At 37.3% G+C, this 26686-nt stretch overlaps 1 protein-coding gene across 8 annotated transcripts in view; it reads left to right on the top strand.

Moving 5' to 3' along the window:
* The window catches only part of DAGLA (diacylglycerol lipase alpha), a 93958-nt gene that overhangs the window by 37875 nt on the left and 29397 nt on the right, over nucleotides 1-26686 (top strand). For 3 of the 8 annotated variants that reach the window (XM_026682602.2, XM_087950631.1, XM_087950632.1), the window contains 8 exons: nucleotides 7526-7655; nucleotides 16110-16160; nucleotides 16582-16720; nucleotides 17978-18189; nucleotides 19415-19516; nucleotides 22689-22827; nucleotides 24891-24978; nucleotides 26458-26592. In XM_026682602.2, the coding sequence (XP_026538387.1) occupies nucleotides 16626-16720; nucleotides 17978-18189; nucleotides 19415-19516; nucleotides 22689-22827; nucleotides 24891-24978; nucleotides 26458-26592 (771 nt within the window). In that variant the 5' untranslated portion in view covers nucleotides 7526-7655; nucleotides 16110-16160; nucleotides 16582-16625. The remainder of the gene's footprint in view (nucleotides 1-7525; nucleotides 7656-16109; nucleotides 16161-16581; nucleotides 16721-17977; nucleotides 18190-19414; nucleotides 19517-22688; nucleotides 22828-24890; nucleotides 24979-26457; nucleotides 26593-26686) is intronic. The other 5 variants (XM_026682599.2, XM_026682600.2, XM_087950630.1 and 2 more) reach the window with 2 other exon arrangements.

The raw sequence follows: 26686 nt of genomic DNA on the forward strand, positions 1-26686 counted from the left end.
CCCCACTCCCACTTCCCTTAGGCATTCATCCATTCCCTCAGAATTATACTGATAGGCATTCAAGCCAATAACCCAGCTGCCCTGCTATTTGAGCCACACGCTAGTGTTTTTAAGGATGTACTGGTGTCCAGACATAGCCTTATCTGCCCAGTCATTTAAGCTTACAAAAGCAAATTGTAAGACGGAATGGGAAGAGGGATATGTGTAGCAGGAAAGCAAGTGGACATGATGTCTGAAAATTGGCAGCTATTACAAGCAGGCAAGACAACTTTATTCAGCTGCCAATTTAAGCTATGGTGAGCAGATGTTTAAATTAATCCAGATTTGCTTCTTTTTAAAGTATTTTTAAAATTAAATTTATAAATATTTATATTTATAAATAACACAAAGTGATAAACATATCTAATACTTCTTCCAGCCCCTATTTCCTTCAAAACTAAGAAGTGAAGAAAATACTTCTTAATGAAGAATTCCCCTCCCCACCCTTTCTCTGGCACTTCTCTGTTTGGCCATAATAAAACAGTCACAGGCCATGTAACATGATTCCTTGAGAAAGCAGTACACTGAATTGATTAGTTAATACTCAAGAATTTTCATACTTCTGACTAATGTGCTGTATTACACTAAGGAAAACCTAGTGTAAAAACAGGAAACATAAGACTTGTAGTTTTGTTAGCCCCACTAGATAGGTAGAAAGATAGGTAAAAATCAACTCCACAGGAAAATTAAAGTTAATTAAAATTACTTTAATTGAAATTAGCTGCTTTCTAATGTTATCTAGAGCAGGCCACAACCCATTATTGGTGGGCCATCACGTGCCCATGTACACAGTTCAACTCACACAAGCTGCGGGCTGGCATCGGCCTACCACTTGCCTCCCCACCCAGGCTGCCAAGCCATAAAGGTTGGGGATATCTGATCTAGAGGTTCTATATTTTTCAAAAATTCAGCCACTTGTATAACAGCTTTTGCAAAGTCATCTTCCTTATTCTCTATATTCTTGTTATTCAGTTCTATATGGAATTATTCTGTCTAGGAGATCTCCCTCCCTTCCTCCCTCCCCCCTCTTAAAAGGGACAGGTGAACATAAATCCATTTCATGTAATCCTTCTTTACATTTGGGAAATTAAGAAAAGCTATTAAGAGGAAAAGAAAATTCTAATTGATATTAGAATAACCTAATTTAATGGGACCTGCCAGAAAACATTGGCTGTAAGTAAAAGTATACTGCTGGATAATAAGGCTATATTAAGTATTATATAAAACCTTTGAAACCATATTTTAGGAACACTGAAGAGTTCTAGTGTTTTGCTCAGCCAATAATGTATTTTTGCTTGATTTTCTGTTTTATTATTAACAATTTTTATTATTAACAATTTTACTTATTTAATTTTGGCTAAACATTCATCATAGGCCAGACAGAAACCTAAAAAGTTAGGTTCTATGATTGTAGAAAGCCACAGTTCTACAATCCTAATCTTCCTTCATTTTTCTAGTACTTTCATGAATTTATGTTTGTGATGATTAGATAGGGTATGCCTTCTGTTTTGTAACTGATAGTGGGAAAATATTAAAAATGAATGAAGAAACTAGCTCTATAGATAAACATGTTTGCATAATCTTATGCATTAGAAATATGAACTGTCTTTTGCTTGTAGCTAGTTTTCCAAGAAACAAATACTTGGAGACTTGGGAAAAAAACCTGGTGGGAAGAGAACATGTATGCTTTCTACATGCAGTATTTTGCACATGTTTATTATGCTGCATCCCTTAAATCAGTGAAATCTTTTCTCCTGAAGGAATTTTTCAAGGCCATTAATTTTGGAAAGATATTATAATAGTAGGATGGTGAGAGCTGTGCAAAATTAAAACAAACCTCTGTCTTGGATTTTAGTTTTCATATATGCATTATATTCAGTTTGTTCAGAGTTTTTTCAAACAGATAGGAATTTGTTTTCTGAAACCCCTGATCTGCAGAATGATTGCTACAGCATTTTTTCACAGGAGAACATGCTTCACTCTTTCAGCTGCACTTTAGAAAGCTGCTCTGGATAACCTGGCTGAATTCAAGTAATTTTCCCCCCTTAGCTTCTCATGGAATCCTATCAAGTTACTGTGGAACCATAGAGTTTTGTAAAATGCAATTTGAAAAACTCTGCCTTACCTAATTTGTAGAAGCAGGACTCGATAGAAATAAAAAGCCAAAGGCTCTATATATTTTTTTATTTTCCTTCCTTCCTTCCTACCTACCTATCTACCTACAACTGTTATATTGTTGAATATATATATAGCTTTTTCTGTAGCAAAGAAGCTCTGTACTCCATTGATTGGAGAATGGAATGTTGAAATGTCCCTTCTATTTAAAATTTAGAAATATGCATAAAATAATAAAAATCTTTTGAACCTAGGCTAATTGGACTTTAAAAAGCCATGTGCAATGTAAAAAACATAAAATCAATCATGATGCTCAAAACATCATGCTACAGTAGAAATAGTATTGGTATAAAACCATTGAATTTTGCTCTGAATAGAGAACAAAATTTTCAAAACACAAAATGCTTTGTTTTGAACGGTGTATTTTTAAAATGCTTTTTTGAGCATATAGTGTTTTAACTTGAAACAGTTTGCATATCTCTGTTTGAAACAAACAATAAGAGAAAATTCCCCAAATCAGAAATTATTGTCCAAAGTAGAAAGCTGTCTTTCAGTTTTAATTTCCTTTGCATTTATTGGAATTGAAAAGATTTAACATTTTTTGCCTCTGAACAACTACAATAAGAGGGAAGATTTTAGCAGATGAGAAGGCTATTGAGAGTTTGTTTCTTCAGCTCAGGATTTACTCAGGCTGTCAAACTCATGGCCCATGGGCCATGTCCATGCCCAGTTTAGCGAAGGGGGGGAAGTCCCAATACATCACATGATGCCGCCTTGATGACATGTGTTTGACACCCCTGGTTTTACAGTATGTAAATGCTAACTGCAGTAGCTAACTTTGCTTCTGGTGCTGCTGGCACTTTGTCACTTTAGTTAAGGCTCAGGATGTTACAGTCTTTAGCAAATGAGGGAAGTGGGTTTTAATTACTCATTTTCTGCTATCTTTTTATAAAGTTTAGAAAACATCCACTTGGAGAAGCTTCAGCAGAAATATATAAGTCAATCTGCATGTTTCCTGGTGGTAGTTTGTAATGCAGTTTCAGGCACTTTAGCTTAGTCCCTTCTGAAGATACAACACTGGTTGTGGCAGGCAGATTTGAGGGAATTATTTGAAATATCACATTAGCATCCCTTAACTATATGCCATTAAAAATTACATCCAAGTTCAGAAAGAGAATGGTTTTTTTTAGTAAGGCTGAGCTAAAATGCCCCTCCCCAATAACCAAAAAACATTTGTGAAAGATGAAATCATATCCTTGAAAGCAGAACAATCTTCAGATTGTGAAAATGCATGTTGTGAGGCAGAAAGAATTCTATTCATGAGCTTTAAAATAGCAGCCTGAAGACTGATGTTTTATACATATCCTAATTGCAGATTTCCGTTTGAATTGCTTATGGTAAGAGTATGCCATCTGGTGTTCTTCTGAATATAGAGATTAGTGATATGAGTAGCTGTAATAAATATAATATAGATTGGGGTATTCAGTATTTCTTGTTTTCATGTCTTTCAAGTAAGACAGTAAGCAGGGCATAGAGTTTTTTTGGCAGAAATTAGGTCCAATGGTTTTCTGATGCTAAGAAATAAATACGTTTTATAATCATATGTTTGAAATGTGTACCACAAAATACCCATACTGGAAAGATTCCTGAGAATAACAGCTTCTCATAGCTATGAAATTGTTTCTTAAATTACTTCTTTTAATGAAGTATATACAGGTTTAAACTACTTTACTCAATCCTAGGTGTGGGGTGGTATCCATTAAAAAGTGCTGCGTTAAATTAGACCAAAGCTCTTTGTCACACAACATTGTATCTCCTGCTGCTTAAACAATGCAGGAAACAATAAGGAAAGCTCACATAATATGATTGCCATAGTATTTTCTGCTTCCATCCTGCAACAGCTGTCACTCAAAGGGTACACTACTATTGACCGTAGAATATGTTCCATCTGAGACTAGATTTTTCTGGATACAAGTAACAATAGCAAATATTCCTTGCCAAACTAAATATAGTCATGATCCCTCTGTTTCTTTTTATGTCTTAGACTCATTCATATAAAGGATGGACAGACAGACAGACACTTACTCATTCACTCACTCTCTTCATTCTGGAAAAAAGTATATATTAGTAGTTTAGTCCTGAAAAAAAAAATCAATCCTTCTTTATCATCTTTTTAGGAATATATTTATGGCTGTATAGTATCTGAGTAATAATTCATTCAATCATTCTGTCTCCATCCTTTTCTCTCTAATACCCCATTTTTTGTTTCCACAATTGCCATATTCTTCCATTTCCAATCTTCATTTTTGGGATTGTTTATAATTAATTTTTGTATCTATAATATGTATATTCCATTTTTCCTCTTGGAGCAAAAAGTAACACATCTAATGGAGAATGTCCACTCATTTTATGGCCACAGCAATAACTAATTAGCTAACTTCTGCTGAAAGGTAATGACTGATGCCATGTCACCGTTGGATGGAATGTGAACTTGATCTCCTATCTCATTTTAAACACTACTACATAATATCTCTAAGTTGTAAAAGTTTATGCAGTAAGTTGTACCATTAACTTAAAAATCAGTTAACAACATAGCAAAATAACCATGTGAGAAAGAGCTGCTCATGCATATCTAGCCCTTTCTAGTTACTTTGTTTACCATCCCCGGCTGTTGTGCAATATTGCAGAAAAGTGATTGCCCAACCTGATTAACTAGATCTGTGGCCTATTGTATAACTTACCAGTTCAGATATCTGGTAAGAGCCATGCTTCTACAAACTGGTCTGGTTGTATCTACAAGCTCCTTCCATAAGTGAATGTGGTTCCATCCATACTTGGTTTAGGATGTCATATGGGCCAGCCAGAGAAGTATGCTTAACATGTTAAATAATCTATAGGCAGAATTTTCTGTAGTTTCTTAGCTATGCCCATGTGTGAAAGATGATAGCAGCAGGCATGTAATACCACTTTTTGTGTGAGGGTGGAGGTTCATTTTCTGAGCTTGTGGGTTGATTTCTAAAATTTTGTTACCAGGCTAGGTAACATTTTCAGCAGAGTTTAGGTGATGTCAGTGTCAGTGTTCCTCTTTTGTAAAGGCAGTGTGGTTAGTAGATTTTGTGATGGGGAGTCACGTCAGGTGAGGGTTTTGTCTAAACCTCAAATGGACTCAGTTTTCAGCTATAATACTTAAAATAATGTGATATTCTGTATGAAAATAGCAACTTCTACAGTATAGCATATCATTGGAACAACGAATATCAGTAACATGCTGGCATTTCCTAATCCTTCTGTGGCAATTAACACCACAAATAAAGGATTTGTTAAAGTATTTGATTTAGTTATATGCAGTCTCTTTTATGGTGAAATGGGCCTAGAAGCAAACAGTATATAAATAATACTTGCATGCAGTCAGTTTTCTGTCAAAGATTTTTGCCTCTTGATCAGGGTTCTGGGCATTTTTAAAGGTTCCATACCTGAAAATGTTTGAAAACCTCTACTTTAGATAAAATTATCATTAATCAACTCTAATACAGATTGCATTGTTCTTTGTCTCTGCTCATTATCTGGAATAAATTTGTTATAGAGGCAGGGTACACATATTGGGTTAAGCCGGGGTATTATTTTATTATTTGAACATACAAGTTGAGTAATAACTTTACTGATCCTGACTGAAATTTTCTTCAGAGAGAAATAGAAATTATATGAAATATACGCATATGCTATGTGTTTCTATCAACATAGTAAGTGAATAATTTTAATAATTCTTCATCCATTGTAAACCACCCATTGCCATATATGTGAAATGGGAAGATATAAATGGATTGAATAAATCAAATTCCATCAAAATTAATTGAATAAATGAATAAATCAAATTTATATAGCTATCTATTTCATAAGAATTGAGTTAGTAGAACTGTTGTCTTTTGTTTGTTTGTATATTTGTTTGTTATGATTTGGCTTCGGTGGTTAAAAATAAGTTAAGCAACCCAGAAAAGCAGGAATACTGCTTTTTGTTATATTTCTGATACTTATTTACTACAGAATTTATTTAGATTGCATTTTCCCCATAGTTTGATCACCTGTTAAAATAAAGCATATACTATTTGTGTTTTAAAAGCAATTAAGTATAAAAAAATTCCTCCCAGAAGGCATACATTTGTCCTCATCTCTCTTATTTCTAAAAATGTGGGTATACTTACACATATACAGTTCTACAGTTTTTTAAAATGCATTATTCTCTTGCTCATTATGAAATTATATGAACTATGCAAGTTTCTAATGTTTTAATAGAGTATTGAAGAAGAATTTTGTAGATTTTTCAGGAGGACTTGGTCCTCTCCAGTAGTGAAAACTTGAATAAACAAGGATCAATACTAAACATTCAGGCAGAAATCAATATTCCAATCAAGGTATCATCAAAGAGGAAATTGCATCTCCATCAAAACTGGCAAGTCAAACTACTATACACAAACAGGCAGCAAACCCTGTACTCACTTGTACCAAGCTCCAAGAGCCTCAATAACTTTGTAATTCAGTCCTGAGCTATATATATATATATATATATTCCCTTATATTGGAATTCTTATTTTACCCAAACCATTGGTTCATTTTGTTAATTCCTACTGCTGATGGGATCCAGAAGAAGAGCCTCTCTTCTGTAGCGTTTATTCTCTGGAACATCCTGCCCCCAGGGGTGAGATTTGCTCCCACCTTACCCCTGGTGGGCAGGATGTTCCAGAGGCTTGATGCTACAGCAGAGAAGGCTCTTCTTCTAGTTCCCATCAGCCAAGAGTTCCTTAAATGACTGGATCCATAGCCAGCCTCCTCTGCCAGCATGAGTAGGGTGGGCTTGTCTTAACCAGATGAGATGACTCATCAAGTAACCTGGACATGAACCCTGCCATGGAAAACTTTAAAGGTCATAACCAACACCTTGAACTGCACCCATAAGCAAACCATCAGCCAGTGCAGCTCATGAGACAGTGCTGTAGCATGGGTCATTCTATGGGCCCCAAAGACTAATGCATTTCAAGGGTAGCTCCATGCAATAATCCAAATGAGAGATGACTAGGGCTTGAGTGACTGAGTGCATAGAGTTGTCCAAAGTTGTCCAAAGGCTCTCCTAGCCATGACCATCACTTTCTAGATTTCCTGTGGAAGAGGCAAAATTGCTTCAGTGCTGTTCTTTCTCTTTTGGTATTTTTCTCAATATGATAACACTATATCATCTTATGCCTCCCCCCCTCCCCAATTTCACATGCTTGGAAAAAAAATTGCATTGTTAAACAGAGGGATGGTATCGATGATGGTAATAACAGTGTATTAACAAATATTCACTGAGCTGCTTTTTTCTTCTCCCTGGGATTTTCAGTGACTACAGGGTGACTATGCTGGTTCCTCCTTCATTCACAAAGTCTACATCCATGGATACAGACTTTCCCAATAAAGCTTCTTGTGACAGAAGAATGTGCTTCTACTGGATTACATGCTCTGCATGCTATGTAAGCATATCTTGATCTCAGTTATTTTTCTTTCTTTTGTCTAAAGCTGCATGGTTTTCTGTTCCACAACTTAAGATAGAATTTTCATAATCTTGTTCATGGAGACTGACGGTGAAAGATTAGTTATCTAACTTAACCCTTTTTACTGTGTTCATAATTGTAGGTCTTCTCATATACAAAATATGAATGATTTATTCCTTTTAATTGTGTGTTCCTTTCATTTAACATTTACCTTGCTTTTACAAGTAATTCTCACTTACCAATTACCTCATATAGTGCCCATTTGAAGTTACAATGTTGCTGTTCTCAGTCATGTTATCTCTATTACACTCATCAATATGCATTGTCCTGTGCCTGACTTGTTTTTCTCTTTTCCCTCCTTGCAGAGCAGAGGGATTGGAAAGGAAGGGATTACAAGAAAGTAAGCAGGCATACAGTGGAGAATACACATAAAAAGCAATGTGTACCATGCCAGCAGTCCAATCTCTCCATTCTGCAAGAATGTGAGAGGGGAACAAGCAATTTCTGCAGACGGTCCCTTCTGTGTCTGATTTGTTTCTTTTCCCCCTCCCCCTTCATGAATGTAAATACAAACAGTAAATCCCTTGTTAATTATACCAGCACTGGTGTGTGCGTTCCAAAATGTATTGGATTGGTTAGGAAGCAAACAAAAGCCATGGGTATGAAACTGATTAATCTTACCAGTTTTAAGCTGAAAAGCACAGTTGCAGTCATGTGATTTCACACTTAGCAACTGCTTTGCTTAATAATTGTTGCTGGTCCCAACTGTGGTCATTAAACAAGGAGTACCTGTATAAGAAAATCAGATACTTCTTCATAATCATTTGCATATGGAATTATTCTTATTCTTGACTAGTGGAAGTACTAGCTTGGGCATAAGTAGATCCAAAAGTTAGTCACATAGAGCAGGGGTCCCCAACCACCGGTCCGTGGACCGGTACCGGGCCGCGGAACAAGTCCTACCGGGCCGCTGGCTTGCTGGGAGCCGCCATCTTTTTTTGACGAAAAAGTGCTTCCGTGAGCTTTTCCGGGTAGAAAGCTCACCGGAAGCACGCTTTCATCAAAAAGATGGTGGCGCCAGTGCTTCCGTGAGCTTTTCCGGGTAGAAGCTCACCGGAAGCACGTTTCATCAAAAAGATGGCGGCGTTAGCGCTTCGGTGAGCTTTTCCAGGTAGAAAGCCATTTCTACCCGAAAAGCTCACGAGCGCATGCCGCTTATCTTTTGATGAAACGTGCTTCCGTGAGGTCACCGGAAGCACTTTTTCATCAAAAAAAGATGGCGGCGCCCAGCTGATGCCGGTACCGGGCCGCGGCGTAAAAAAGGTTGGGGATCACTGACATAGAGAACACAATTTCTGTAAGGAGGAAAGAATATTCTATATCAGTTTAGCTGTTAAAATGAATTATTCTTGGCTCTTTTAATCACCATGTGTTGTCACTGCTACAAATGGTGTGTGATGTCAAAATGCAAGACAAGTGAAATATTACAACTACTTATTTCTAGTAATTATCAATAAAAAAGAATACCTTGTATGCTTGTAAAGCAAGGAGCACTAAAAATCAACATCTTGATTTTTAGCGTAATAGAAAGGGGAAAAAGTTAATATATGCTATCTTCCTTGGTGGGAATTGGAGCAATAAAGTTTAAAGACAGAAAAGAAAGAACTTCTGGGAGATTTGCCGGTTGAGAGACTCTTTTGAAATTGGGTATATGGTGAAGCTGTACTGGCTTCTTGCTCTCATTTGAGATATGTAAGAATGGTGGGGCTGAATGTTTGATATCTTCAGAGCTGCTGTTCCTTAATGTCAAGTCAGCCTCCAACAAAGCGTACCTCATCCATAATCTGATCATGGACAAGGGGGGCAGCTTGGGGCATATGGGATTTGATTTGATGCAGAGGGGGAGATCTTTCTCAAAAATGTATCCTTTTGAGTTTTAAGTGTTGTATCAGCTGCAATTCCAGGGCAGAGGTGGGTGTGGCTGCTGTTATCTGAAAATGTTTGGTGGCCAGACACAGCCAAATGGGAGAGCCTTTTTGTGGAATTGGACTATAGGGATCATTTGCTTGCCTTCCTCCAAACCTAGCAGCGGCTCTGTTTGAGCTCCTTGACTCTGTGGCTAAGTTGCCATTGGACCTAACCAGACTTAATGGTGTTTGAGGATTTCCATCTCATTCTTTGGCCCCATGAATTGGAAGTTCATGGCCACCATGGCAACCATTGACTTGATCCATTGAACTTATTGATGGCCTACATCATAATCACACATTGGGCTTGGCTTTTGTCTCAGGGCAGTGGAAAAGTAAGTTAAGACTAGTAGATGTTACATTAGTTCCTTGCCATTGACAATTTACTCTCTTTTGTGTCTGGAGTTTATAGCCAAATCTTACTGCAGGGCTGCCTACTCAGTCAGCCTGCCCCAGGTAATTGATGGACCTTGTAGAGATGTTCAGAGAGCATTTTGGATTTTTCCTGAAGATCCACAATTCAACTGAGATGTTAGTCATAGCTTAGAAATGAACACATGATGAGAGATTTGGATCCATTAGCACCCATGCAGATTTTCTGTGATCATGGATTCCATAGAGTCCTTGTAGCAATGCAAGTGATGCCTAGAGTAATGCCAGAGAAAGACAAAGAATAAAACCAACTAGACACAGATAAGAACTTATTAGAAGTTGTAACTTGTAAGAGCAGCAAAGCATTCTCACTTCTGTGCTCTTATTGGATACAATAAGAGCATCCATAGAAAGCCAGCCAATGGTTCTTTGTCAAGTGACTTGGGCTCTCCTAGGTAAGGTGAGACGGGGTGAGCTATTGCAGGATTGCTATGAGAATTATTCTAGTGATCATTTGAACAACTTAGTTTGAAGTTAAATCTGGTTGGTTGGGTCCTGTGGAAATTGCTGGGGCACGTTTAGTTATCTGAAAGGAGGAAAATATGAACCCCTTATGGACTTTTGTGTAAAAAAAGAAAATAACTTCATGACTTATGGTTGTGATGATTAAAAAGAATAGGTTATAGAAAGAAAGGAAGTATGATATAATCTTAGAGAAGTTTGATTAGAATTTCATCTCTTAACTGCCAAATCATAAACCAATTTCTTAATATTTCTTTTCCTATTTTGTCTTTTTATTTTTTTCTATTTTTTTATTGTTTATTTTCTTTTTTCCTTTCCTTTCTTTTTTCCCCTTTCCACATTTGCTATATATTTTTTCTTTGAACGTAGTTATACATGAAAAATCTTTTAATAAAAACCATTTTTAAAAAAGGAAGGAAGGAATATGAGTGAATATAAATGGTTTGAGACATTCCATGCATAGCTAAAGTTTAACTATATATCATTTATTGTTACTATAAAAAGGGAAACATAATGATTTACTGAGGTTATTTTAAGTTCTCAGACATGATTTGTATATTCAGTGAATGGAAGTCTTTGTGAAATCAAAAGGAATATATGCATTAGTTAAAAATTGTACCTTCTCTAGCAATAGTTTGCATTTTTATAGGTAAGCACAACTCATAGCTGAAAAATGGGACATTTTATCTACTGTAGGGGAAGGAGTGGCAGAATCCGGGGGTGGAGTCAAAAGACGAATCTGCCTAAAATCTCTACATAGCCACAAATGGACTGTGACCCCTCTTGAATTCCGTTGACTCTTATCTTAGGTCAAGATAGCATTAATGGTTAATGGAGTAAATTGATGTGCATAAGCACATTTAGTAATAAATCAGTTTAATTGGGACTTCACATGTGGTCCTGGTCTTTCATACGTAACATTCACTGACAAATTGTATCCTGTACAACAATAAGATGATATATGATATTGTTGGATTTGTGGATTAGATTCAGACTCCATCAGAATCCAAAATGCAGTTAATTAAGTTTGGGACTTGTTACTAGTTAAATAGATACAGGTAGTGGTCTATAAGTTAGTGCTTTGGACAGTGTGTAGTTGCAATTACAATGGTGATGAAAAAGTAAATTTGTGACTAATGCCCACATTTGCTATCTTGGCCATGTCTCACTCTCAATTACGAGTTCACCATTACTCTCAGTTAGTACATGTTGTCCTATGCCTGACCTGTTTTTGTCTTTTTTTTCCTCTCTTCCTTTTCTTGAGATATTTTTTTCCCTACAGAACAGTACATCGCTAAAAAGTGCTAACCACAAGGTAACAAGCTGTGCTCTGTGACCTTAATTAGTTGATTAGAACCCTGCACCAGCTACAACTGCTACCTTTAACTGACAAGACCCTAATCAGTTTCAGACTAAAGGCTTTTTTTGCCTCCTAAGCAGTGGGCATGCTGGAGGTTCGCAGGGGTTCAGTCTAGCTAAGATTCTGTGCAGTTTGGAGAACCGAATTTCACTCCTGGCTGGCCCCGCCCATCCTACCCCACCCTCCCAGGAGCCCCCACACATCCTGTTTGGATGCAGGTAAGTGCAGGGCACGCACAGAGGCTCGGGCAGGGTGAAAAACGGGCCTCCTGGAAGTTCAGGAAGGCCAGAAATCGGCCCATTCCTGGCTTCCAGAGAGCTTCCAGAGCCCGGGGAGGCCATTTTTGCCCTCCCAGAGGCTCAAGGAAAGCCTCCAGAGCCCAGGGAGGGCAAAAATGCTCCCCCCTGCCATGGTGCAGGAGGCCGACTAGGCCACGCCCACAAGGGCCACGCCCATCCAACAACCAACAGAGAACCCATTGCTAAAATTTTTAAAGCCCACCCCTGTTCCTAAGTAGCTTGCGAATACAGCCTCTGTGTGTTAGGCAAAGAGCTGATGCTAACATATCCCTTTCTATGTATTTTTACCTTTGTATGCTTGCTTATTCTCTTGTAGTCCCTTCCTCTCCAATGAATATAAATACAAAATCAATTCTTGTCTTTCTAATTAATCTTTGGGTGATCATTCCAAAGTGCAGGGAAATGGAAGAAAAGGACTATACAATTTTTATCCAGACTTCTTTGTGAATTAAGTCCCAGAAATCTTCCCCACTATTTGCACTCCCTCAGCTGTTTAGGTCCATATCTTTTTGACATTGCAAAGCAAAGCAAAGCTGAAGTATAATCATTAGCACAGTCATGTCATGTGATTTTTTTTGCTTAGCAATTGTTTCTCTTAACTACCAAGTTGCCAGTCCCAATTGTAGTTGATAAAGGACTACATGTATTATGTTGGTTGAATGTGTCACATCACTTTTTGAAATGAGTAACTAAAATGGGGTGATTTTACTAATTCAAGGGTTTTGGATAAATGTTTATTTCCTTTATTTTCTTGTAGATAACCTTTGCAAAGAAAAGGTGTTTGGCATAGTGCTTAAGCCATCAGGCTAGAAATCTGGAGACTGAGTTCTAGTTCTATTTAGGCATAAAGCCAGCTGGGAGACCTTGATCAACACTAACTAAAGGAACAAAAAAGACCCCACTCTTTATGTAAGAGATCAAATCTTTTTGGTACAGTTTGGAAATGATCAAGATGCTATATTAGATATAGTTAAAACTATCTCCCTGATCTGCATTACCAAAGCAAACTTAAGAAGGTTAGATAAATAGATTTCTTATAGAGAATCAAGTAATACATTCAAGAACTTATCCAGGAATCATGTGCTTACTGTATGTTAGTCACACAGTTTGAAACCTAGGTTTCTTTCTTCATTTTTGAGTCAATGTCCATATGGGTTCCTGTGTTGAAAGTTTTTGCTGTCCATCCTTTGCTTACAAAATCTCTTTTTCTGGAATATGAACCAAAAGTACAGACTTGACCAACTTCAACCCTATAGGAACACATGACAGTAAAGATATGAAATTGGAAAGTAATGAATCTATTTTTATGAAGAAAGTTCAGATTAAAACGAAGAGAGAAACAGTAATGGCACTTTGGGATTCTGATGCAGCTTCATACTTAGAGCTCATGGTGGAAGATTACAGATCCAGTGATGGTACTTAAAATGGAATTTGCATTTAATATAAAACAATAACTTTTGATAATATTAGAAGTATACATTGTGAATGATCAAAACAGTGTTTTGTAAAAGAAGTCCTAGTTATAATGCATAATAGAAACTAGATGATTTAGGTTTTGTCCTTGCTTAAGAAAACAATGCTTGTTTAATACTTGAAAAAACAATGGAGGCAAATAGGGATTAGAACTAAGATGCATTGAAGCAGTACTGAGAGTGCTACTGGTAGCTTCACGCTTAAACTGCTAGAAATTTAAAATATAGGAAAAGGCAATTGATATCTTAAAATTTGCAATAACTTTGTTCCTTGTTGAGGCTTACTATAGATTATTAACTGTTATCAGATTTTCAGCCATAGTTGCACAACTTGCTTTGCATTTGTGTAGGTAGTTTATATTCCTCTAGCTGTTGTACAAATAGTAAGCAAGGAATGACTAAAAATCACAGTTGCCATTTGTTTAAAGATATTAAAAATAGATCCACTAAATACTGAAACCGAATAGATATCTTTGCTAGCTTTGTGTAGACTGCATAGAAAACAATGTATTATATCAGTCCAAGAAAATGGACAAAAAGTGAAAGAAACAGGAATGAAAGTAGAATGACTGTAGGATGAAAAACTTTCAGAATGAATGAAGGTTGAAGAAAGAGGATGTGGTAGGGATAGAATAACATAGCAGAGCAGAGCACAGCATAGAATATTCTTCATTGGCCAATTGTGATTGGACACACAAGAAATTTGTCTCTGGTGCATAAAGTCTCAGTGTACATACAAGGAACAAAATTGTTTTTCTAATGTTAGATTTGTTCGAAAGTACATAGAAGTGTATAAGGGAAGATTTTTATGTCATCCACCAAGGCAAAAAAATTGAAGATGTATCCTACTTTATATCTCAGATAAATCTGACCTTTTAGTGGCCATAAGAAATTATGTTTATACCTGCTCCCAAGCCCATTCTAAATCCAGGGAATGTATACATGGCATAAACTGGAGGTGTGCCAATGACTTCCAATTTGTCTGAACTATACATTGGAATTTCAATAATTGGCCTCTTGTGAAAATCTAGAAAATTGGTGGCTAGATAGTGTATCTTTTGCCTTGCTCTGAATGTACTATCTGATCCCTAGGGGGATCATGACCTTTCAGAGGAATAGTAACATGAGCAAACCTCAAAGTAGCAATAGCTGCATGTAGATAATTAAATTAGCTTTTCCACATTTATTGACATTACAAGATACACAATTTGCATCTGCAGATGTGCTGCACAATCTGCAGAGTGCTCTAGGCTGAAGATGTTAACGCCAGTAGCTACTTTCTGTAGGCTCCCTTTTTCTGGTGATCAGGTTGAAATGAACCATGAAATATTTTTGTCTGGACAGATAACACAACAGTGTCCAGTGAAATAACATATGTGTAATCCTTTTCATTTATGTTTCATTATATTGATTTATTTATTGGTTATAAGAAATAAAATATAGTCTATATAGCCTAAGTTAATTCCTATGACTTAAGGCAGGGATGTCAAACTCTATTTCATTGAGGGCTGCATCAGGATTGTGTTTGATCTTGAAGGGCCAGGGGCAGGCATAGCTAGGGTGGGCATGGCCAGCTCAACATCATTCGTGTCAGGAGCGCCTGTGATGGCCCAAGTGCTTGAGCAAAAATGGGCTCCCAAGCTCCATTTTTGGCTGTGACGGCCTCCTACAACTCTCTGCCAGTGAAAACGGAGCTCTAGAGGACTGCCCGCAGCCCTCACAAGCTCTGTTTTCAACGGTGATGGCCTCCTGCAACTCTCTGCCAGCGAAAATGGAGCTCGGGAGAGCTGCATGCAGTCTTCGTGAGCTCCATTTTCGGCTGCAACAGCCTCCTGCAACCGTCTGCCAGCAAAAACGGAGCTAGTCCTTTGCTGTTTCTAGGGTGGCCCTGCAGGCCAGATCTGGCCCTCGGGTCTTGAGTTTGACACCCCTGACTTAAGGGAATTTCCTCTAGAATCGGGAATACAGTTCTGTTAGGCTCTGCCTTCTTATTTGAACAGGAGTTTTTTTTTTTTTCAGCTTTATCATCTAGTAATCAGAAAAATGCTTAATGGAAAGATCAGATACCTATCCCCCAGAGTTTTAAGGAATAACAGAAATGATATTATAAAGCTGCAAACAATTTTTATGCAATTATACATTGTACAAAGTAGAGGTTGTGGCAATTTTTGTACATCTCCCCTTGTATTGATAACTGCGTGAGTTTGTAGATTACTGTAGATATTAATTCACTTTGTTACAACCCTAGATCTAATATAATTTTCATATTGTATTAAATCAAGCCAATCAAATGAAAGTGTGATTGTATATGTATGTGTGTGTGTTTCTGTCTTTCCTTGTGTCTATAAATGGTGATAACAATGTGAGTTGTTGTTTTTTAAAAAGAAAGAAACCAAAACAAAGTAAATTATTAATAGTCCCATTCCTTTCTTTTTTTACAGAAACCAAAGCCCCAAAACAAAACCTAATTCAAACACTGAATTTCAAAATAGGTGAATATAACCAACAAATTTTTTTTGTTGATTTATATTTTGCGGATCTCCAAAAGCAAGGAGATGCACCCAACATCTACTAAATGTTCTCTGAAAGATCATATATATTAAAACCCACATTTTCTGTAACGTTAGCATATTTTAAAATAAAAAGAAACCAAGTTTACGCTTGTGATGTAAGGTTCCATTTTCATGATCCACTCATTATTCTAGAAGTAACATAAATAGTATTAATTTAACTTAAATATTCTAACTTCTGATAAAAATGAGCTGCAACTGATTCTTCGAAGACTTAACAAACATAGAATTTTAAAAGCAATGAGTCTAGACATTATATTTTGTAGTAAATTTGTAGCAACAATATTGATTTTGTCATATATGGAAATAATTTATGTTTCTGTTCTTTGTATTTCTATTACAGAAAGTTAATATTGTGCCCGGTGACCCTTTTCAGGCCCACTAGCCATGCCTGGCATTGTGGTGTTCCGTCGTCGCTGGTCTGTGGGAAGTGATGATCTTGTTTTGCCCGCCATTTTTCTCTTTGTTCTTCATACAACTTGGTAAGTGAAAATATACTTGAGAAGAAGACTTCTGTTGTTAGGTCATAAGCCATTGATATTTGTTTTGTAATTTTCATGTCCAGGTATTAATATTACGGTGCTATTTAAAATATTCTGCTAAAGTTCATATATACAAAGTATGGAAGTGAATCTATGCATGTAGCTAAGTTCAGGCTCAAATAATTATTTTTAAATTTTTGAGAGAGAGAAAGAGAGAGAGAGAAAGATCTGGTCTAACCGTGCTCTCTCCCTCTCTTTCTCTCTCTCTTACATACACACACACAAACACACAGAAGCAGGGGTAGAATTCAAATTTCTTAACCGGTTTTGTGGGCAAGGCCTAAATTGTGGGTGTGTCTTAGTGGTCATGTGACTGGCTGGGCATGGCTTCTATATAAATATTGTACATATTTATGTAAATATTGAATTTTTTATTTTTTAAAAAGCAACCCAAAATCAGGCAAAGCAGGCAGGCTGGCAGGCTGAGTTGCTCACAGAATCACAGATTCACTTAGAGATCTATCTATCTGCCACTGGCTACCTGAGTCTGTCACATAAAATTTGACTGTTGAAGTATGTGCAGGTTTTTACTGTTCTCATTTCTAGGCCTCTTTACATGATGGAGAGACAAGTAAATCTCAAGGAGATTGATGCAGCCTTTTTTCCCTTTGTATTGCAGAGGAACACAGAGTGTGTTCTGGGACACAATCCAGAAATCAGTATGTGGGTGGCGGGGGGGGGGTTAACTTTGTTAGCTAACCACCAGCACTTTACTATTGCAGCAGCACAACGATGAATAACACCCATAAGTATATGATATTCACGAAATACAAACCTGCTGTTGGCTGAACTGATATATTCTATTATCTGAGAATCCCATAACCCCCATATCTAAAATCAACTAAAATCAATGTGATAATCTATACAGGAACTGAAATTTTGACATGTTTACTTTATGAATAATATAAAAATAATTTTTCTGTGAATATAATATTACACATACTACATTATCTTAGAGATACAATAGTAATTTATTGTGGAATAAGCTTTTTTTGGCAGCAGTTAATTTCATAAATTGCAAACAAGATACTTCCTTTCTCAGCTTATATAAAAGCAAAACAAATCACAACAGGTTTTTTTTTAAAAAAACAACAACTAATAAACATTAGGCTTCTTGTTCCTTATATGGCTAAAAGTCTTTCGTCATGTATATATTGTCCCAAGCTTTGTCAAAAGAATGTGGCTTGTGTACGGCAGGTTCATCATCCTTTCTGTGGTGCTCTTTGGACTGGCATACAATCCCAATGAGACCTGCTCTCTCAATCTGGTGGACCATGGCAGAGGTTATCTGGGTATTTTGCTCAGCTGCCTGATCGCTGAAGTTGCAATCATCTGGCTCAGCATGCGTGGCAGCATTTTGTACACAGAACCCCGGGATTCCATGCAATATGTGCTATACGTCAGACTAGGTAAGAGGCAGCAGCCAAGGTTTTTTTTTTATTAATGTTTAGTCTTGATGCAGCTGGCTGTCGTGCTCTCAAAGGGTTCTCCATTCATAATATTGACAAACATTGAGTGATCCAGAGGCATTTGTGGCTCCGAAAGACGTCTGCAACTGGTTATATGCCTATACAAGTTAAATATTATTTGCAAGTTTAGTGACTGTTTCACTACTTTTGCAGATGTGGGAAAACAAACTCCTATTTTCCCCTAAATAGGAAAATATGCCTATTTATGACTCCATAAAATCTGTATCAATTTTTATTGGGTGAATGCACATTTATGATTTTTTATTGTTAAAAAAATCACAACCTCATTAATGAAATACATATACTTTGTCTAATGCCTTGATAACGTTGCATGTGTGCTGTTTTTTGTATTCAGAAAAGACAAACAAGTTACCATGATACTTTTAAGGATAAGTAAATATAGTTTACTATTCTGTGAAGAGAAACACATACTATAATTATCTTTCTCAAACTCAACATTATTTCCTTTGTTCGCTTACCATGAGCTTTCATTTGTAAAAAATCTGATGCCTATCTACCCCTCCCCAAAGTGTGTATGGAATATATTATGCAATTCACTTCAACCCTCCCAAAAAATGGCTACATACAGATACATGTGCTATAGAGAGGTAGGAGATAAGACATTTTGAATTCTTTCCTTGTTCATTTTTATAGTTAAGGTTCCCCATTATCATTCTTTAATATTTTTTCCCTAGACAACTACATTGCATGTGCGCCTAGGTAAAGTGAAAATAATGACATTTATTTTTATTTAGTGTATGGCATCTACAAAGGTTATACAATCACTGATATACAACACTAACAAAACACATTATACTGTACATAGAAACACAAATATAAGTTTAAAAATATAAGTTTAAATAAAACATCAGCAAATATATATGTGGGCAATACAATATTCAAGATAAAACCATAAAATCACTATAAAATGGCACTATAGAATAAGATAGATGTTATAATTTGTTATAATTCGATATCTAAGCAAGCTAATCACCTAACCTCTTCTGATTTGGCTGTTGCAATGAGATCATCCTATTTAGAATGTCACATCAGAATGGATATTTTTCTCATTGCCTAAGAATTGCTGCTAAGAAATATGGTGAAATCAGTTGTTGTTTCTGTTTTTGTTGCTATATCATTGTGCATTCTGTTCTTATTGTTCCAGCAATCTTGGTGATTGAATTTGTCTACGCTATTGTGGGCATTGTTTGGTTAACCCAGTACTACAGTTCCTGCAATGATGTTACTGCCAAGAGTGTTACTTTGGGTATGTCTTTAAAAGTATAAGTATTTAAAATCACATATTCCAGGGCTGTCAGGCTCCTGGCTGCGGTCAGGATGTGTCATGCGCTGGCCACGCCCATGCCCAGTTTAGCAATGGCGGGGAAGTCCCAATGTTACGTGACACCACCATGACACTGCAAGTTTGACACCCCTGACGTATACTCACCACAGTGTGTTGAGATTTAACCTGTTCATAAAGCTGAACAAGCATAATTTTTAAGGTTTTGCTGTTTTACTGTTGTAATTTGGTTTTGCTAAAACCATTCATATACATTTATTCATAGGATAACAATAGTATTACAACTAGAAAGGAAGTAACTATTGAAATCTAACTAGGCTGTGCTATAAAAAAGTATTCTTTATACATTTATGCCATGATCCTGTGAAGGACTGAAGATGTAGAATGAACAAAGTGGTAATGCAACTATTTGGGGTCACTATTGTTATCCAACAATACTCATTGAGGCTTGCTTGATAACCCTTATTAAATATACACTGCTCAAAAAAAATAAAGGGAACACTTAAACAACACAATGTAACTCCAAGTCAATCACACTTCTGTGAAATCAAACTGTCCACTTAGGTAGCAACACTGATTGACAATCAACTTCACATGCTGTTGTGCAAATGGAATAGACAACAGGTGGAAAGCATAGACAGTTAGCAAGACATCCCCAATAAAGGAGTGGTTCTCCAGGTGGTGACCACAGACCACTTCTCAATTCCTATGCTTTCTGGCTGATGGTTTGGTCACTTTTGAATGCTGGTGGTGCTTTCACTCTAGTGGTAGCATGAGACGAAGTCTACAACCCACACAAGTGGCTCAGGTAATGCAGCTCATCCAGGATGGCACATCAATGCAAGCTGTGGCAAGAAGGTTTGCTGTGTCTGTCAGCGTAGTGTCCAGAGCATGGAGGCGCTACCAGGAGACAGGCCAGTACATCAGGAGACGTGGAGGAGGCCGTAGGAGGGCAGCAACCCAGCATCAGGACCGCTACCTCCGCCATTGTGCAAGGAGGGACAGGAAGAGCACTGCCGGAGCACTGCAAAATGACCTCCAGCGGGCCACAAATGTGCATGTGGCTGCTCAAATGGTCAGGAACAGACTCCATGGGGGTGGTATGAGGGCCCGACGTCCACAGGTGGGGGTTGTGCTTACAGCCCAACACCATGCAGGACGTTTGGCATTTGCCAGAGAACACCAAGATTGGCAAATTCACCACTGTGCTCTTCACAGATGAAAGCAGGTTCACACTGAGCACATGTGACAGACATGACAGGGTCTGGAGACGCTGTGGAGAACGTTCTGCTGCCTGCAACATCCTCCAGCATGACCGGTTTGGCAGTGGGTCAGTAATGGTGTGGGGTGGCATTTCTTTAGTGGGCCGCACAGCCCTCCATGTGCTCACCAGAGGTAGCCTGGCTGCCATTAGGTACCAAGATGAGATCCTCAGACCCATTGTGAGACCATATGCTGGTGCGGTTGGCCCTGGGTTCCTCCTAATGCAAGACAATGCTAGACCTCATGTGGCTGGAGTGTGTCAGCAGTTCCTACAAGATGAAGGCATTGATGCTATGGACTTGCCCGCCCGTTCCCCAGACCTGAATCCAATTGAGCACATCTGGGACATCATGTCTAGCTCCATCCACCAACGCCACATTGCACCACAGACTGTCCAGGAGTTGGGGGATGCTTTAGCCCAGGTGTGGGAGGAGATCCCTCAGGAGACCATCCGCCACCTCATCAGGAGCATGCCCAGGCATTGTAGGGAGGTCATACAGGCACTTGGAGGCCACACACACTACTGAGCCTCATTTTGACTTGTTTTAAGGACATTACATCAAAGTTGGATCAGCTATAGTGTTTTTTTCCACTTTAATTTTGAGTGTAACTCCAAATCCAGACCTCCATGGGTTGCTAAATTTGATTTCCATTGATAATTTTTGTGTGATTTTTTTGTCAGCACATTCAACTATGTAATGAACAAAGTATTTAATAAGAATATTTCATTCATTCAGATCTAGGGTGTCTTATTTTTGTGTTCCCTTTATTTTTTTGAGCAGTGTATTTTATGATATATTATGATGCTACAGAATTGTTAGGGATATACACCCTAGCAGAATGTGCAACGGTAGTCAGGGAGGCAGGCAAAATATATGAGATAAACGTTGTTGTAGTTTACACTCAGTAAAACAGATACACAGTGCTAGTTAAATAGTTTATTCCAGTAAGATTATTAGCATAGTCAAACAGTCCATATATCATACACTAAGTTCAGTCCGACCGGGGATTAATCAGTTGCTAAATCCAGTGTCGAAAAAGAGTTAATTAAACTTACTAAATATCAGTCCAGTATTTTATCTCTTCGCAGTATGAGATAAGAAGAAGTAAAAACTCTTTTCTTCTTTCAGCAACAGTAAATAACACGCAGTTAGCAATCCATCATCGTCAGCAAGCAAAACAGTAAACCAGCAATCAGTGAGCTTCTCTTGCTCCCTCTTATGGTGATTTTACAACCGCACCCAAAATTACATACTTTGCATTTAAAGTAACAAACACTATTATAGTCTATATCAGGGATCCCCAACCTTTTCGACGCCGCGGCCCGGTTCCGGCGTCAGCTGGGCGCCAGCGCCCGGTTCCGGCGTCCAGCTGGCGCCGCCATCTTTTTGACGAAAAATCACTTCCGGTGGCGTCACGGAAGTGATTTTTCGCTCAAAAAATGGCGCATAGCGCTTGGTGAGCTTTTCGGGTAGAAATGGCTTTCTACCGGAAAAGCTCACCAAGCGCTGAAGCGCCGCCATCTTTTTGGATTTAAAAATTGCTTTTTTACCAAAAAGATGGCGGCGCCCAGCAACCAGCGGCCCGGTAAGGCTTGTTCCGCGGCCCGTACGGTCCGCATGGACCGTGATTGGGGACCCTGGTCTATATATATTATTTTACCCAAACTAAGTTAGGTAACCAATGTTATTCCTAACAAGAATCTCCAAGAGTATCAGAAGTTTTATACAAGAATTATCTTTACCTTGTCAAAAAAAATGAAACAGGGAATATTACTCCATGAAAAAGAAAACATGAACTTCAAGCAAAGTGTGCAAATGAGATCTGCCACTTACCAGCTGGACTTTATCCTCTGCCTCTTCTGTTTCACTAGGAATGGTGGTCTGTAACTGGGTGGTCATTTTGAGCGTCTGCATCACTGTCCTTTGCGTCTTTGACCCAACAGGACGGACTTTTGTTAAATTGCGAGCCACAAAGAGGAGACAGCGTAATCTAAGAACATATAACCTGAGGTAAGAAAATTGTAATTGTAGAGGTTGACTCAGAATTTGTATAAAATAGATTTTCAATTTAGATAAATACAAATCTATCGTCTTCAATGTAGATGAGCACAAATTAGTGTGGCAGCAAATAGTGCAGTTTATGTGCTAGGGATACTTTTTAAAAATTATAAATAATAAAGGTCTTGTAACATACATTAGTCAATGTTGGTTTCATTTTTTTCTTCTCATTGATACTATCATGTACATTAAGAGTAAAAGGTAATGGTTTAGCCAAGATCATCCAAGTATAAATGGAATACATTATGTGATGACCCAGAGGGTAACACAAACATAACAAAATCCAAAACGTAAATAAATGTCCTTTAATGCTTCCAATTTGGCCCCACTGTTCAATAATTCTCAATTGGAGATAAAACTTACTCAAAAATAGTCTTCAAAAGAAAGCAATACAGTCCGAACTTAATGAGCAGATAGAGGTGAAATAAAAAACCAAACAAACTACAATGAAGAAATTTCCACAATGGACCAGGATAATAAGTAATAAGTAATTACCAAATTCAAGGAGATAACAAGGCACAGTCTATTGGAAGGACACCAACCAAGATAACTTCAGCCCAAAATAAAACACATTTTGCTTCTGGCAACGCTGTGTTGTAACCGTCTCTTTTATATACTATTCTTCCGAGCTGCAACTAATGAGGGGGATCATGGCCACTTCCTCTCTCATAAGCCAAGTTGTTTCCTTCTCTGTTCCTCCCTGCATGTCCTAGGATGAAGAGGGGATGGGCCTGGTTCTTCCTCTGACTGCTCAGCCAGCCTCTGCCCTTCCCCAGCCTCCTCCACAACCTCCAGAGTCACACCTCCACTCCCTGTCAGCTGTTCCTCCTCTCCCTCAGAGTCCGACTCTACCAAGGGCATGACACATTAGATGTCATTCACCCAAAGCTACAAAATAATTATATTTGGTTTGTCATAACTGAATGAGCCAAGACTATTTGACAATAAAATTGGATTTTCAACTCTGCAATTTTCTATTTTTTAAAATAAAAAAGTTAAAATAGATATGTAAAACTTTTATAATTAATTTAATTTAGTCAGTATGATCCCCCACTTGGAAAGGTGTAGGATTTTTGATCAAACATATAATATTAACATTTTCCATCATTTTGTTTTCCTTCACAATCCATGGATTTAATACTTCTGTAATATTGCCTAGGTTGTATTGGAGATTTGAATTGAGCAGAAGTCCTTATTGGAGAATATGGTTCAGAACCTAAACAGAGTGCTAAAAAATACTGAGTAATTAAGTAGCAGAACCTCCCAATTTAAAAATGCTCATAATGTATTAACTGAGATGCAGAGTAAGGGGTCAGTCCATTTGTTTTTAAATGCTAACTGACACTGATTGTATTTGAAGTAAGAGCTACATATTTTGAAAAATCCACAAAGACAGAAACCTTGAAGAACTTGAAGAGAGGAAGGTACAAAAGGAAAAAGTTTCCATTATCTCTTAATCATAAGGACTTATTTAATCAACAATGTATTAAGTGAGGAGGCTTTGTAAACACCTTTTTCTGATCTGAGTAATTCCTGACGTTCTTTTTCTAGGGCGACTTATGTATCTCTGTAATGCAACTGTATTCCAGCAGGTGGCAGCATATAGCCTACTTTGACTGAATTATGCAAAGTTGGCTCATCTACTATTTGGATGGGAGACCACTGGGAAATCCCAGAGCTGTAAACTGGAGTAGGAAGTAAAAAAGAAAGAAAGCTTTGGAAGAAGACAGTGGGAAACCATTTCTCTTCTGTTGCAAAAGAACATCATGTTAATTACTAGGAGCTAAGCTGTATTTGAGGGAGACTTTACTTTTACCTTATAAAGTAACTATAGATTATGAAGAGTTCTAAATCTGCCACTATTCAGAAAATTATGTGGAAGCTTTAAGACAGATGACATTCAGAACTGTTCACATTTTCTTTCCATGTTATTCCAGTGTTTATATATTCTTGATGTTAAGCTCTTGATGTCTTTTTGATCTGATGAATGCATTTGACTGTAACTTTTTTTTAAGACATCGCTTGGAAGAAGGCCAGGCTAGCAGCTGGACCCGCCGTCTGAAAGTTTTCCTCTGCTGTACACGAACAAAAGATTCACAATCAGTAAGCAACTACTGTCTTCATTAAAAAACAAATATAATTCGTGATTTTGATAGTATTATAGTAAAACTGTAGCTGATGATGAGAGGAAATATGGAACTAGTATCCTATTGGGATATTCCACACATATATGTTGACCCAATGAGTGATTCTCTTTTGTAAGAATAGAAAAGCTTTTCATAATTGATACAAATAAACCTTTATTGGTAAGCTGTTCATGCTTGCTTAGTTGCAAGAAAAGAAATAATTTTTAATTTAAGAGAAATACTAAGCTTGCCAAAGGGCCTAAAACTGTTGAGTTGGCTAATTTTAAAATATATAGTAATCTTTCATTATCTTTTATTACCAAAAATGTGATTAAAATGAAGTAATCAAATATTTAGATTATTTTCAATCATGAAAGTTTTGAAAGGGATTCTACATTTTACATTAGGTAAAAGTAAAAGTATTAATAACATTCCCCAGAGCCATCTGGCCTGTTTGCAGCTGTCAGACATCTTACTTAATAGATAGTATCTGATATATGATATTGAATTGTGCAGGTTTGTTCACCCACAGTGTATTTGCTAAAGAAGACATTGGTGCACTAATAGCAAATACTACTATGTAAAATGAAACTATCTGATCTACCACAAAAATATCTTTTTTCTCTCCGAATTCCAGACACTAGAGACAAGAAATGTTGGTCTCTATTATACCTTGCCTGTCAGTTTTTCAGGTTTAGGGTTGGTTGCCTTAAGGGTTGGAGGGGGGATCCTACCCTAGATCAGTTATTGTTATTTTGACAAATGTAATACAGTAGATAATGTATTGGATAGAAAGTGAGAGGCCTAACTCAAATACGTGCTCAATTATTTTGCTTAAAGCCTGCCCTTCAACAAATTGTGTCACAGGCCTGATTTACATAATAACATTAGTATATAACATGGTTTGTTGAACAAGTCATAAAGGCATGATTCACATAACACTTTCGTGATGAGAGAGTGGTAATATCATGCTAAGCCAAACTTAAGCAAACCACATTATATGTTTATCTATCTGGCCATAGTATTTCATATTAGTTTATCTTATTGGCTTGTTTTTGACATATGATATATGAATTCAAGTATTGTTTCTTGACTACCACAGTGAAGAAAAATTGAAGAAATGCTATGAATGTTATTTTAACTGTCTTAGAAGAAAAGTTTAATGCAAATAAAAATCAATACATTCAGCCAAGTGCAGAAACTGGTAATCCAGAAATGGCTGTATTTATACATAATACCAAGGTAGGATTACTGTTTACTCAATAATGATTGCCTAATTCACACATAAACTAAGTTATAAAAGATTATTTACATACTGTATTTTTTTAAAAAAGCAAACTCCATTGTGGTTTAATATGATGCCTTTAGCAATCCAACAAGCTAACAACTATTTCAAGCTCTTGACTCTTGCTCGTTGCAGATTAATTTTTCATCTTTTCTTCTTTGGATTTTTCAGGATGCTTACTCTGAAATTGCATATCTCTTTGCTGAATTTTTCCGAGATCTTGACATAGTCCCGTCTGATATTATAGCAGGCCTCGTTCTACTACGTCAACGACAAAGGGCAAAACGCAGTGCGGTATTGGATGAAGTGAGTGTGAAGAATTTTCATTTTAACAATGAAAAGTGGACGAAATAGGCTTAACATTACTTAAAATCACCTTCTGTGATACATTTCAGTTTTG

The sequence above is a fragment of the Notechis scutatus genome, chromosome 1 (assembly GCF_049901735.1).
Source record: "Notechis scutatus isolate UNSWTSFEM ecotype Mainland chromosome 1, rNotScu1.2, whole genome shotgun sequence".
Taxonomy (NCBI): Eukaryota; Metazoa; Chordata; class Lepidosauria; order Squamata; family Elapidae; genus Notechis; species Notechis scutatus.